The sequence below is a fragment of the Rhinatrema bivittatum genome, chromosome 5 (assembly GCF_901001135.1).
Source record: "Rhinatrema bivittatum chromosome 5, aRhiBiv1.1, whole genome shotgun sequence".
Classification (NCBI taxonomy): domain Eukaryota; kingdom Metazoa; phylum Chordata; class Amphibia; order Gymnophiona; family Rhinatrematidae; genus Rhinatrema; species Rhinatrema bivittatum.
The window spans coordinates 335016237-335029696 of record NC_042619.1 but is presented as its reverse complement, the minus strand read 5'-3'; the positions used below and the strand labels follow the sequence as shown (position 1 = coordinate 335029696).

The 13460-nt window shown below is 41.4% G+C and overlaps 1 protein-coding gene across 3 annotated transcripts in view; it reads right to left on the bottom strand.

Annotated features, from left to right (window-relative positions):
* Positions 1 to 13460, bottom strand: part of LOC115092943 (small serum protein 2-like) — a 142142-nt gene that overhangs the window by 64198 nt on the left and 64484 nt on the right. For 2 of the 3 annotated variants that reach the window (XM_029604439.1, XM_029604438.1), the window contains exon 2: positions 3302 to 3395. The exons of the other annotated variant lie outside the window; for it this stretch is intronic. In XM_029604439.1, the coding sequence (XP_029460299.1) occupies positions 3302 to 3395 (94 nt within the window). The remainder of the gene's footprint in view (positions 1 to 3301; positions 3396 to 13460) is intronic. 3 annotated transcript variants of the gene reach the window in all.

Here is a 13460-nt window from a genome sequence, read left to right as displayed (position 1 = left end):
GCCTAAATCCGCCTGGTTTTGGGCGGATTTAGGCGAGCAGGGCTCTGAAAATCCGCCCCCAAATGTTTTGAGGTGCACTAGTTAACCATGCTCTGCTAATTAATAGTTATCTCAGAGCTTGCAAATCTTTGTCTATAACAGCATAACTTAATGTATTGAGTGACTCTATTGCATGAGGGCAAAAAAAAATGTGGTAGCCCTAGAGAATGGCCCAATGCTTTGCCTCTGGCTACATTTGGGTATATTTCATCTTATCACATTATCCTTAATTAGTAGCTGAGGCATAGTTAGTTAAAGCAAGCAGTATGTATAAGCTCACTGAGATACAAATAGCTCCACACTAATATAGGAGATAACAGCAAGTATGTTGTTACACATCTTAAAATATTTAGAACTAATCTGAAGCGGAGAGTTGAAAACCCCCCCACAAATAAATCAGAAAGTAGCCAGCTTATTTCAATTGTTAACCAACTTACTTATCCCCCAGCTGCAAGGCAGGAACACTACAGCTGGGCTGCCAGCCACTCCTTTGGTGGTGGCTAGCAATCGCAGCCCTTAAAAAGAGAGTGTACAATTTTCAGCTCAGCAGTGTTACAGACTCAGTTCACACGTGTTTAATAAAAACTTGAAATACAGATGAGAGCTGAGAATGCTCTAGTTATGAAGTCAAGCAGGTGTCCAGCCCTGCAGATGCCTTCTGTCTCAAGGAAAACCAAGCAGAGTATTGCTAAGGTAAAAAAAGATCTTTCGGTCCCTCAAGCTAGGGAAAAGCAATTGAGAGCAGAGTTGTTTGACTGACCCGGGATAGACAGGGAACAGGACCTTCAATGGACAGGACCTTCAATGGACAGGGAACAGGACCTTCAATGGAGGGGATGCTGGGGCAGCTACCTTTCCCTTCAGGGGCCTGCCCCAGGATTATATTGGGGGAAAGCCACCCCCTTTCCCCCCCAAAAGGTCCAGGAGGACTATAAGGTTCCCTGGCAGGGAACCCTTGACCCAGAGCTTATCTAGCCATGCAGGGACTCTGGTCCCTAAGGACCAAGGGGCCAAGGCAAAATCCTGAAACCCCTTTAAGGGGACTCAAGCTCTAGGCCACACTAGGTGAAGAAAGAGAGCTTGCATTATATGACAATGACGCTACTATAAAATGCCTATCCCAGAAAAAGGGAACTGGCAGTCCTCATTTCTAGGATAGTGCTCACTTGAACGATCTCTTACTCCCACAAAAAAAAAAAAAGTTTTTCCAATGGAAGGGGACTGTTCCCCCCAGGGTACTGAGAAGTGACCAAGGATGTCTCTCTCAGGAGCAGGGTACTTATGAAAGTGGATATAAAATAAAAGAGAGGAAAGAGTGTTAGGCAAAGCTATCCTCTGCCACAGGAAGAGAGGAATAGCCTATCATAATATCTAAGCAGGTTCTTGGTCTCGGCAGGCATGCTCAAGACCAGCATTGTGGTAGAAGGGGGGACCAGCATAGAGGGTCAGAATATTGGAGGCATCTCTGAAATAGGTAGGAGCTCTGCAAGCCTTTATTTGTGAAGGCAGTGGGGTCTGAGACACTCAGGATGGGAGAGTTCCAGTCAGCCCAGGTTCAGCCCAGATGGTAATTCCCTTAGCATTCGGAGCAGGGGTTAAGTACATCCTGATAAGGATATCCTTAAGGACTCTGACCTCAGAGGCCCCAAGAAGAGAAAGGTCTTGGCTCCTTTTAATACAGTGAATGTAAAAAATAGAAGGGGGGCCAACAGTTACCTACGTGTGTACCACTTCTGGATAGAAGTTGAGGTTAGGGATATCATTGGTGAGGCCAGATTTAGTGGAACCTCATCACCATATTCCCATCTGAGGGTATCACCAGAGCCCAGCAAAGCTCCATGTATGGGCAAATATGCCCAGGGTGGCTTTTGACCTAGTAACAGCCCCCAAAGCCCTCAACAAGTTAGTGGTTATGCCAGCAGCCCCGTATACTATGCCGCATTCATACTTAGGTGTCTAGCTTATAAGTGTCAAGACAGCTCAGGTCTCCAGATTAATATTCTACCTCCTTTGATAGTCAAGTGGGATATCATTTGGATGCTAAAGGCCTTGGGCCATTTAAATGGGCATCCATGCAGGACCATTTCAGGAACGGTCTTACTCACAGGAATTTGTTTTGCTAAGAAGCATCTCAGAGAAGCAGGCTCAGTTCTGCAGAGATCCTCATCTAGGAATTTCTCAAGGTCTGGTTCCTACCTGAACTAGTATCAGCTTTCCATGGGAAGCAAATGCCAGTCCTTCCCTCAGTAGTGGTAGCTGCTAGGAAAAATTTAGAACCCTTGTTAAGTATACATCAGATTTTCTTGCCATACCTAACATTATAGAAAAACAGATGAGCTGCTTTTGATACTTGGTGCCTAAAAAGGGGTAGGCGGCCTCTAAGGCCACCATACCAGATGAAGCAAGAAGGTAATAGCATTTAGGCTATTATCAGGATAGCAGATTCTGGTAGTACTCTGGACTCTGCAAGGGTACAATACTCATCTTGGGAAGAGGCACCTCAGCCTCACTGGAAGAAACAGGCAAGACAGCAGTGTAGTCATCTTTGCACCTTCTTGAACACTATAGATTGGTGGTCACACAGTCCAAGTCAGTTGCAAGGATTGGTAAGACAGCCCTGTCTTCTCCCACCTCAGCAAGGGGAAACTTTGGTAAATCCCAAATGTAATGACTGGTTTAGTAGGATGATAAGGAAGGTTAAATTATACTTACCTGATTTTTCTTTCCTTGAACCCTGCTAGTCCAATCAGGGTCCCACCCAGGAAGGCAAGAGCAAGGATCAAGGCATCTAAGAGCATCATGTGAGGCATGCCCCACAGCGCCATCCTTCTGCTTGCTATATCCTTCCCTCTCTTACATTTGTGCCTTGCTCAGAACAAGTCCCAGTACCCCACAGTATGTGTCTCAAAAATAGGGCATAAAGGTGATTTCTGGTGATCACAGTGCTTTTGCAGTAGGCTACTGTAGTGGCCAGGGCCCCACCTCCTTTATAGCTCTGAGTGATGTCATGAAATAAAAGTGCATCCTCTGTCAGCTGTGGAGGATGGAAATACCAAACGTAATGACTGGTCTAGCAGGATTCAAGGAAAGAAAATTACCTGGTAAGTATAATTTAACCTTCAATCACTAACCAGCAGCAATGAATCAACAGATATTATACCCAGTGATGCTCCTGTGAGTGGCAGTGACAAGGAATGAATGGATATTACACCTGGTGACACTACTGTCTGAGATAGCACCTATGTATGCATAGTTATTTTACCTGGTAACTGCCTCATTCTATGTGAAATGTGAAAGCATGCTGAGTCAGTGAGTCCCACAGCTGTACACAGCACAACCAAACAGCCCAGAACTTCCTGCAAAACAGAAGACTAAAGAGTAAATACAATTTTTTCAGTCCTTTTATGAATCATAGACATGATTTGGTGTATGAAAGTTAAGACACTTGTAGGTGGCTGAAAGTTTGGTCACTTGCAGGTTTAAATGGGTTCCTGTGGAGGGAGAATGTAAGGGTCCCCTATTTTCCTTATAGTTTAATTTATTTGTTTTCTTCTAAATCAGGAAGTCAAAGTGATGTAAAATAAGTTAGATTAATTAAAAACATGCACATTAAAAAAACAAACAATAAAGCAAATAATTAAACAAGTAGAAATAATTTTAATGATAACAATATGAGTTAACATGACAAGAGGTGGGTGGCACCTTATAGACTAACCAAGTTATTGAGGCAACCACTTTTGAGGGCAGAGTCCACTTTGTCATTCTGTCCTCAAAAGCTCATGACTCAAAAAATTGCTTAGTCTATAAATAAGGTGCCACCCGCCTCTTATTTTTGCTACCTCAGACTAACATGGCTATCTTTATTTATTTATTTATTTATTTATTTATTTATTTATTTACTTAATTTTCTATACCGATGTTGGTGTATACCTTCACACCGGTTTACAGTGTTTCTTAATTAAAATAAAGCATAAAATACAATGTTTCAAAATAAAACATAAAATACAATAAAATTTAAACCAATCATAAAGAAATCATCTATCATATAAATACTTAAAATAAAATAAAAATACATAACAAAAACTAAAATAGTAAATATAAAAGTAAGAGTCTTTAACATAAAATAATAACACAGCAAATTGCTAACTATCTTCTACTTAAAATGCTTTCTTAAACTCTTTTAAATTTCTCTGGAGCCTTAATACAGTGGGTAATGAGTTCCATAAGCCTGGACCAGCTAATGAAACAGCCCTTTCCCTGACAGAAGTAAGTTTGGCAGTAGCAATAGAAGGAATCATAAGGAGTCCTTTACCCGCTGAACGTAGATTTTGCTGAGGGGTATGAATGCGTATGACCGCATTCATCCAGTCTACTTGCTCTGCATAGATTGCTTTATGTATCAAACACAAAGTCTTAAATTTAATTCTGTATTCGACTGGTAGCCAATGTAGTGCGGCAAGGACAGTGGTGATATGGTCTTTTTTGTTAGTACCGGAAATGAGCCTGGCAGCGGAATTCTGCAAAAACCTCAATGGTCTAAGTGATGACTTTGGAAGACCAAGCAATAAAGAATTACAATAATCTATGTTGGTGAATAGTAACGCTGTTCTCCAAGCGTTACTATTCACCAACATAGATTATTGCAATTCTCTCTGAAAATATGATTTAACATAATTTTATCAAAGTAAGCTCTATTTAATTAAGCAATAAAATTCAAGTTAAAATGAAAAAGAAACTAAAATCAGATTCCATAAAACAAATCAAATAGAAACAAATTATATTCAAAAAGATTTGGGAAAATAGCTACGCCTTTAAGTTTTTCTTGTATTTAAAATAGTCTTTCTCAAGGCAAACAGATAGTGGAATCGAATTCTATAGAGCAGGTGTCAGATATGAAAAACTAATGTCAAGAATTTGTTCTAATCTAATCTCCATGAGGGAGGGTAATTTTAGTAGCTCGTGTTATGAACAGCCAGAGCATGATCTAGTTGATACAATGTAAGTAGATTAGAAAAAGAGTGAGAATACCCTAGCACAAGGCTTTTAAAAACAATTACATTAGCTCCCATTGAAATAGTGGAACATGTTTAAGATTCTTTCTTTAGTTTATAAATCAGTTAAAATGAATGGTCCCAATTATTTGGCTAATTTGTTGAGTCTTGTTCTCCTTCTACGCCTCTTCACTCCCAAAGAAAAGGCCTGTTAACTATTCCAGCCATCAAAAGAGGTCACTTACAAGTTACCAGGTCATGAGCATTTTTGATCAAAGGACTTATTTTGTGGAATCAATTGCCCTAATCACTGCACTCTGTAGATGTTTACTATGCATTCCGAAAACATTTGAAAGCTTATCTCTTTCAAGAGGTGCTTGGACCATAATTTATTTAGGGTTTTATAATGTTTCTTAATATGATTTTAAGTATGATTATGTTTTTGCATTTTGAAGTGATATGTCTTTTTTAGTGTTGTACTCCACTTAGTACAGTAGCTCTGCTATAGGCCAATAACAACCGATTTTAAATAAATAAATAAAAGTTAAACAAAATCTTAAACTGAATCTGACCTATAATCGGTAGCCAATGGATATCTTGCAGCAGGGTCACGTAATCAAACTTCTTTCCAAAATTCAATTTTGCCACCCCATTTTGTACTATCTGGATCTTTTTAATAAGGTATGTGGGAAGACCATTATCTAGTGTATTACAATAATCACATTGGCTAAGAATAAGTGATTGCGTTAGAGTTTCTAAATCATGCTGGTCAAAGAATGGCCAAAGACACCGAATAAAATGCAGGAAATAATAAGAGCTTTGGACTAAATTTGAAATATAATGGGAAAAATTAAGTTCTGAGTCCAACTTAACTCCAAGGGTCAGTACTACATTGTTAAAGAGAATAGGGGAACTAGCCATCTGAAGTAAGGCCATTCTTCCTGGAAACCCACATTTCTTAAGATTTTTCTGGATTCATTTTTAATTTAGAATGAAAAAGCCAATTGGCCGCTTAAACTTAGTGCAATCATTAAACTTAGTTAATTGTTCAGAACATTTTAAATCTAAGTAAGAGATGACCTGAATGTCATCAGTTTAAAGGAAGCAACTAAAACCTAAGCTTTGAATTAAGATGGCCAAAGGTGTCAAGTACAAGTTAAACAGTGTAGGGGATAATATTGATTCCTGTGGTACTGTGTATGTCAAGTGTCGTACATGTGGGAGGTTGGATTCCCAATTAACCTGATAAGTTCTATTATTAAGCCAATTTAACAGCATACCTTGGAAACCAATATCAATTGTCTAATAAGTGGATGGTGATCAACAATATCAAATGCATAGCTCATGTCTAAAAAGATCTTTAAGGTGTCTTTTTCTTTATCTTGATTTAATCTGACTTTGTTTAAAAGAGCAATAAGAGAGGATAAGGTACTGAATCCTCTCCAGAAGACTGATTGCCTTGGATCAAAAAAGTCTGAGAGCTGAGTAAGGACAACTTTTTCAATGATCTTTGACAAAACTGGAAGATTTGACATAGATTTAAAATGATCAGGAACATCAGTATCACGATTATTTTTTTTTTCAGTATAGGTTGAACCTTAGCAACCTTTAAAATATCCATTATGAACCCCTGCTCAAGACTGGTTTTGATGATATTAGTAAAATAAGGAAGAAGAACTAGGTCAGGATTATTTAAACATTTGAATGGAATAGGATCTAATGAGGAGGAAGTTGAGGTCATCTGCCTTAACCATAGATGAAGGCCTGCAGCAGTAACCGTATTAAACAAAGAGAGCTTACTGACAGTAATCATAGAATCATCTGGAGAAGACGTGGCCTCAATGTCATCTTTTAATAAAAGCACCTGGGTCTTGAAATAGAATTCTTTTTATATGTTCTTAATTTTGTCCTCAAAGGCAGCAGTAAAATCTTCAGCTGTAAGTTTACCAGGGTAAGAATATAAACCAGGCTCAAATCCAGTTGCCTGGGAAACTAGTTTGAAGAGCTGATCTGGCCTATTTTCTGCTTTGCTAAGACTTCTTATAAAATAATTCTTTTTTAGCCTGCTTAATTTCTAAAAGATAATTAAGGACCTTCGTTTTCAGATTTTATTTTATTTTCCCTGGGAATTTCAATGTTATAACAAAATTGGTCAGTGGAAAAATGACTGTTGAAATAAGGAGAAAAATCAGTGGAAAAGTCATTTTTTTCACTGAAAATGAAGATCTCTAGAGATAATACTGGATATTGTTTTTTTTAGAATATGTATATTCATCTCCGATTAATCTTTCCACCATGTTTTTCATAGTGTCTGGTTTGTTGTTTTAAAAGTCATAGAGCAGAATGGTACCATTGAAAAGTATCAGTAGTTCTTTAAGAACGATTTAAAAAAAATTGAGGCTACATGGTCATATGCTCATGTAAGTGTTTATTCCAAGACACAAACTGATCATCCAGGGATAAAGTCATAAAATCATCTGGAAAGATCAAGTTCTCTGATAAAGCTTCATGATTAATATCATTGGACCTTCTCGTTACAACCTTAATTTTAGCAAGTTAAAAATAAGAAGTGCTGCAAAGAAAATGTCACCATTAAATAATCAGTCCATACAAATAAGGTGACCATTAAAGCATGTTCTAAAAACATGTGTTCAGAAATAAAATCAAGTCTAAGATGTGACCATCTTTGTAGATGGAGTTGCAAACCCATTGCGATAAGGCAAAGTCAGACATATCAGAAAAAAATTGGGATTCAATTAGTTTGAATGGTTCATCAGCATTGATACTAACATCTCCTAGAATGAGTAAATGTGATCTTCTAATAGAGTATTAGAGTATTATAGAGCATTAACTAATTCAATAAGTTTTTTGTAATGATTAATTTGTAACTGGTGGAGGTTGATATAATAATAGAAGTTTGAATTTCATTTTAATATCAAGTTAAAGAAATAGGTACTCAATTCCTGCCTTTCAATGCAAAACTAGTTCTTTGATATTCAGATAGCTAGTAGAGATCACAGCTACTCCACCCCTTTTTCTGCATGATCTTGATTGATGGAAGAAGACATAGGTGGACAGGCTTCTTTTAAACAAAAAGCATCTTCCAGTTTTAACCAAGTTTCAATAATAAAAAGCAGCTGCAAGCCATGGGCTTAAGAGGGTATCTGTTAACAACTGAACATGTATTAAACAAGGCATATTTGAGAAGAGAGAAAGCTGAGTACACCTGCCTAGAAGGGTTATTATTTATTTATTTAAATTCTTTTACTATACTGATACTCAAGACGCGGTCTTATCGTACCGGTTTACAATAGAACAGGGGGAAACCAATTAACAACTATATAGAAGGTAAAAGTTACATCAAACAGGGAGCGAAAAACATGGGAGCTGGAGGACAGGAAAGATTTTTTAAAACGATAACAACTGAAGAGTGGTAAAATAGTCAGTGAAAACAATGAAAAACAATAGAAAGCGATACATAATCAGCTAGATTGAGCTCGGCTGTAGGTTTATCTTAGGCAATTATTCATATATCTTGTGGACGGGGAAAACATGGAGAGGTAAGCAGGGGAGTGGTGGCGGGGCAGGGACTAAGACAGGGAGGGGGGGGGGGTGTTAGGGAAGCGGTCAGGGTGAGAGTCAATGTGGTTGATAAAGGTTCCTTCAACGGTAAGTTTGAGTGAACAGCCAGGTTTTCAGTTTCATTCTGAAGGAGAGATGGCATTGTTCCTGGCGTATATCTGGGGGAAGCGAATTCCAATGGAGTGGACCCGCAGTCGAAAGTGCTCACTTATGAATGGAGTTGTGGACTGAGGATCTGTTAGGGGGGGCCTTGAGAGAACCTTTGTAGGCGGATCTGATCGGCCTTACGGAAGTATGTAGTTCGAGAGGGATGGAGAGTTGGAGTGTGGATTGCTGGTATACGGATTTGTGGATGATGGTGAGAGTCTTGAATAGTATTCTATATTGGATGGGTAGCCAATGAAGGATTTTTAGAATAGGCGTGATGTGGTCCTTACGACGTGTGTTAGTAAGGATCCTGGCCGCTGCGTTTTGCAGTATCTGTAGAGGTTTAGTAGAAGAGGCGGGAAGACCGAGTAGTAGAGCGTTGCAAAAGTCGATCTTTGAAAACAGTATGGCTTGCAGCACTGAACGGAAATCCTGGAAGTGTAAGAGCGGTCTTAGCTTCTTCAGGACCTGTAGCTTAAAGAAGCATTCTTTAGTTGTAGTGTTAATGAACTTTTTGAAATTCATGCTAGAGTCAAGGGTGGCCCCAAGGTCTCTAACCTGGCTAGCTAGTGGAATAATTGCATTATTGGCGAAGGGGTTGTTATCGTTAGGGGAGATAATCAGGAGTTCCGTTTTGGACGTATTAAGGACCAGGTTGAGACTCGAGAGAAGAAGGTTGATGGCGTGTAGGCAGCTGTTCCAAAAATTTAGAGTAGAGGAGATGGGGTCCGAGATGGGGATTATGATTTGCACATCGTCCGCATAAATAAAATGGGTAAGGTTGAGGCTGTTTAGTAGCTGGCATAGAGGGAGTAGATATATATTGAACAGGGTAGGGGAAAGTGAAGAACCCTGTGGTACTCCTTGTTTTGAAGGTATGGGGTGTGATTCTTTGTCATTAATTTTAACTTTGTAGTGCCTGTTGTTCAGAAAAGATTTGAACCAAAGCAGTGCAGAGCCAAAGATGCCTATTTCCTTTAGACGGTTGATGAGGATAGAATGGTTAACCGTGTCGAATGCCGCGGAGATGTCGAGTAGGGCTAGCAGGTATGATTGTCCCTTGTCAAGGCCCATCAGGATGTTGTCCGTTAAAGAAAAAAGGAGGGATTCTGTGTTAAGGCGTTTCCTGAAACCGAATTGAGAAGGGTAGAGAATGTTGTGAGAGTCAAGGTAGTCTGTGAGTCGGATGTTGACCAGCTTTTCCATTAGCTTGGCTATAAAAGGTAGATTTGCAATGGGGCGGAAATTTACAGGGTTAGATGGGTTCAGGTTGGGTTTTTTTAGTAGGGGTTTCAGGGAAGCAATTTTTAAAGAGTCAGGGACGGATCCTTGATTGAGGGAGCAATTTATAATGTCAGCCAGAGGTTTAGCAATGGTGTTAGGAATGGTGAGAAGTAGTTTGATCGGTATTTGGTCCGATGGTTGTGAAGAAGGTTTCATTTTCTTGATTGATTCGATTTCCAGGGCTGGTGTAGGTTCAAGAGATTCTAGTGTCTGTTCGTGGATGGTTGGTGAATGATTTTGGCTTGGTGGGAGCGAGGGAGTTGATGAAGTGTTGGATGTTGCCAGCGGGGCAAGAAGATTTTTGATTTTGTTGTCAAAGAAGATTGCCAACTCTGTGGATTTGCTTTGGGCTTCTTCTTCTGGGAAGGTAGGGGGTATAGGGGTGGTAAGGGCTGCAACATATGAGAACAGAGTTTTTGGGTCGTATAGGAAGCCGTGTATTTTTTTGGCGTAGAAATCTCGTTTAGTGCGAGTAATGGATGTCCTATAAAAGTTCATTGCTGTTTTGTAAGAAGCCAGTGAGGTAGGGGAGGGATCTTTTCGCCAGTGTTGTTCTTTGTGTTGTAGGTCTTGTTTTAGTTTTCTTAATTCAGTAGAGAACCAGGGTTTTTTGTTCGTGCGGGCAGGGTTGATAACTTTTGAAGATAAGGGGCAGATTAAGTTTGCTACTGAGTGTGTGATGGTTTGCCAGGTGTTAATAGCGGTGTCAGCATCAGAGAGGTCCAGTTTGGTTAGGTCTTTGGCAAGGCTGTTGTTGAGAGTGTCCATGGAACAAGGTTTCCTGAACTGGATAGAGGATTTCTTAGCAATGGGAGTCTGTTTTTGTTTTATAGTTAATTCTGTCACTATTAGCGAGTGATCTGACCAAGGGATGGGGGTGCAAGAAGGTGGGGAGATGGGCGAGATGGTTTCATTCGTGAATATCAGGTCAAGCGTGTGTCCTGCCTTGTGTGTGGGATTGTTTATAATTTGTTTGAAGCCCATCGCTTGGAGGGAGGAGAGAAGGGCTTCACAGTTGGATGATGGAGAGGGGGAATCAACATGGATGTTGAAATCTCCTAAAATAATAGCAGGTGCGTTAATGTTGAGGTGTTTGGCTATGACTTCGATGAGGGGAGAAGGGTCAGCTTCTAGGAGCCCCGGGGGGGGGGGGGGGGGGGGGCGTAAATAAGGCAGATTTGAAGCTGGGAGGATTTGAATAGTCCGATTTCAAGTTTGGTCGTCGATTTGAAGGCTTGCTGGGATATCCTCAGTTCTTTTTTTTGCAATTAACATTATTCCACCCCCTCTTTTTTTAGGTCTGGGGATAGAGAAGATGTCGTATTGTTGTATTGGTAGTTGGTTAATTGTGGCAGTATCAGTGTTTTTCAGCCATGTTTCGGTAATGGCACAGATGTCCGGTTGGGTGTCCATGAGGTAGTCGTTGAGCATGTGGGATTTTTTTGAGAGCGACTGCGAGTTGAGAAGGGTTAAGGTGATTAAAGATAAACCTAGGAATTGTGTTAGTGGGGAGATCATGATTGGAATCAGGGATCTCTTTGAGCGTATATTGAGCAAGGGTGAATTCGCTCTGTTGGGGAGTGAGCGAGGGATAATCGGTATGGGGTAGGTTTGTATCATGTTGTTTTATATGAAGAAAGTGGATGACGGTTAGGATTGTGGGTGGAAATATAGCTGCTAGAGGAAATGAGTGATGTGAGTGTGGGGTGCAGGAGACGTTGGGTGCTGGAGTGATTGCTGGCGGTGAAGATCGTTGGAAGATTGCTGGCGTGGCTGGACGATTGCAGGAGTGTCTGGATGAATGCTGGATGCTGGAGTGGTTGGATGAATGCTGGATGCTGGAGTGCCTGGACGGTTGCTGGATGCTGGAGTGGCTGGACGATTGCAGGAGTGCCTGGATGAATGCTGGATGCTGGAGTGCCTGGATGAATGCTGGATGCTGGAGTAGCTGGATGAATGCTGGATGCTGGAGTGCCTGGACGATTGCAGGAGTGCCTGGATGAATGCAGGATGCTGGAGTGCCTGGACGGTTGCTGGATGCTGGAGTGCCTGGATGAATGATGGAAGCTGGAGTGGCTGGACAATGCTGGGTGCAGGAGTGGCAGGGATGTATGCTTGACGAGAAAGGATGTAGGGCGCTTATAATAAGGAGCGGGTGGGAATGGCCGAAGGAGAATGGCCGAAGGGAATAGCCAAAGGAGAATTAAAACTAAATGACAGACGTATACTGGATAATAACAGGACTATGAGTAAAAGATGGAAAAGTAATATAACCTAGAATACTCTTGGAATTGTGTTGTTGTTTAGTCTATTGGTCACATGGGGGGGGGGAGGGGGGAGGTAGAGAGACCCCTAAAGGTTGAATTTCTTCATTCTAGCTCAGCGTGCTGAGGGTGGAGGTCACGAATCTGCAGCTTCTGGATGGATTCATGGCTGGTGAGTCTGGCATGGTGGAGATACGTGATGCCAGGAGCTTCTTTGGTCAGATTTCCCATGTGGCCTGACCCAGGCTAGTTCAGGTTGTGGGTCATAGGACCGGATTTTCAAAAGGTTATGCGCGCTGGGCCTATTTTCAAAAGGCCTGGCGACACGCGTAAAGTCCCAGGACGCGTGTAAGTCCCGGGGCTTGCAAAAAGAGGCGGGGAGGGGGCAGGGTGGAGCAGTCCGGGGCGGGGTGGGGTTGGGGCCAGAGGCTCCTGGCATAGCAGCCATTTGCTGCTCGGCCGGCACGTGCAACTTACTTCAGCCCCAGGGCTGAAGTAAGTTTTAAAACAAACAAAAAAAAAGAAAATGGTAGGGGGGAAAGGGCAGGGGAGGTAGGGGAAGGGAAGTGAAGGTGGGGTGGGGTGGGGGGTAGGGAATGGGGAAGGCAGCGCAGCTACGTGCGGGCTCAGTGTGCGCAAGGTGCACAATTGTGCACCCCCTTGCGCGCACCGACCTCCAATTTTATAACATGCGCGCGCCTGCTGGGTAGCGAGCCACATGGACGCGCTCGTGCAAGTTTGAAAATCTACCCCATAGTGTTTACAGCGATGGTTCTCTGGAACTCTCCAGTAGAGTGATGGCCAACTATAATCTTGACCTTTTCTACATGTAGAGCCCCTTTTGTTTCTCTACTAGCCAGGATTAAACCAATTCTTGTTTGGGAAGGAAACATAATAATAGTATGAGTGATTAGCTCCCCCTTGTAGGAGATGTAAAATGCTGAGCTCCTCTGATATATAATCCTCTGATCACCATATTTATTTGTAGGGATCGTGTTGGTCCTCTGCTAGCTTTGTTCAGGTTTATATCATTTGGTATGGGGAGAGACAAATGAGAGACAGAGTTTGTAGCTCCCCCATGTAAAGGCCAGCAATGGAACTGTCCTGTTGTTTATACTGAGAAACCACCATCTTACCCTTGTGGATCTCTTTA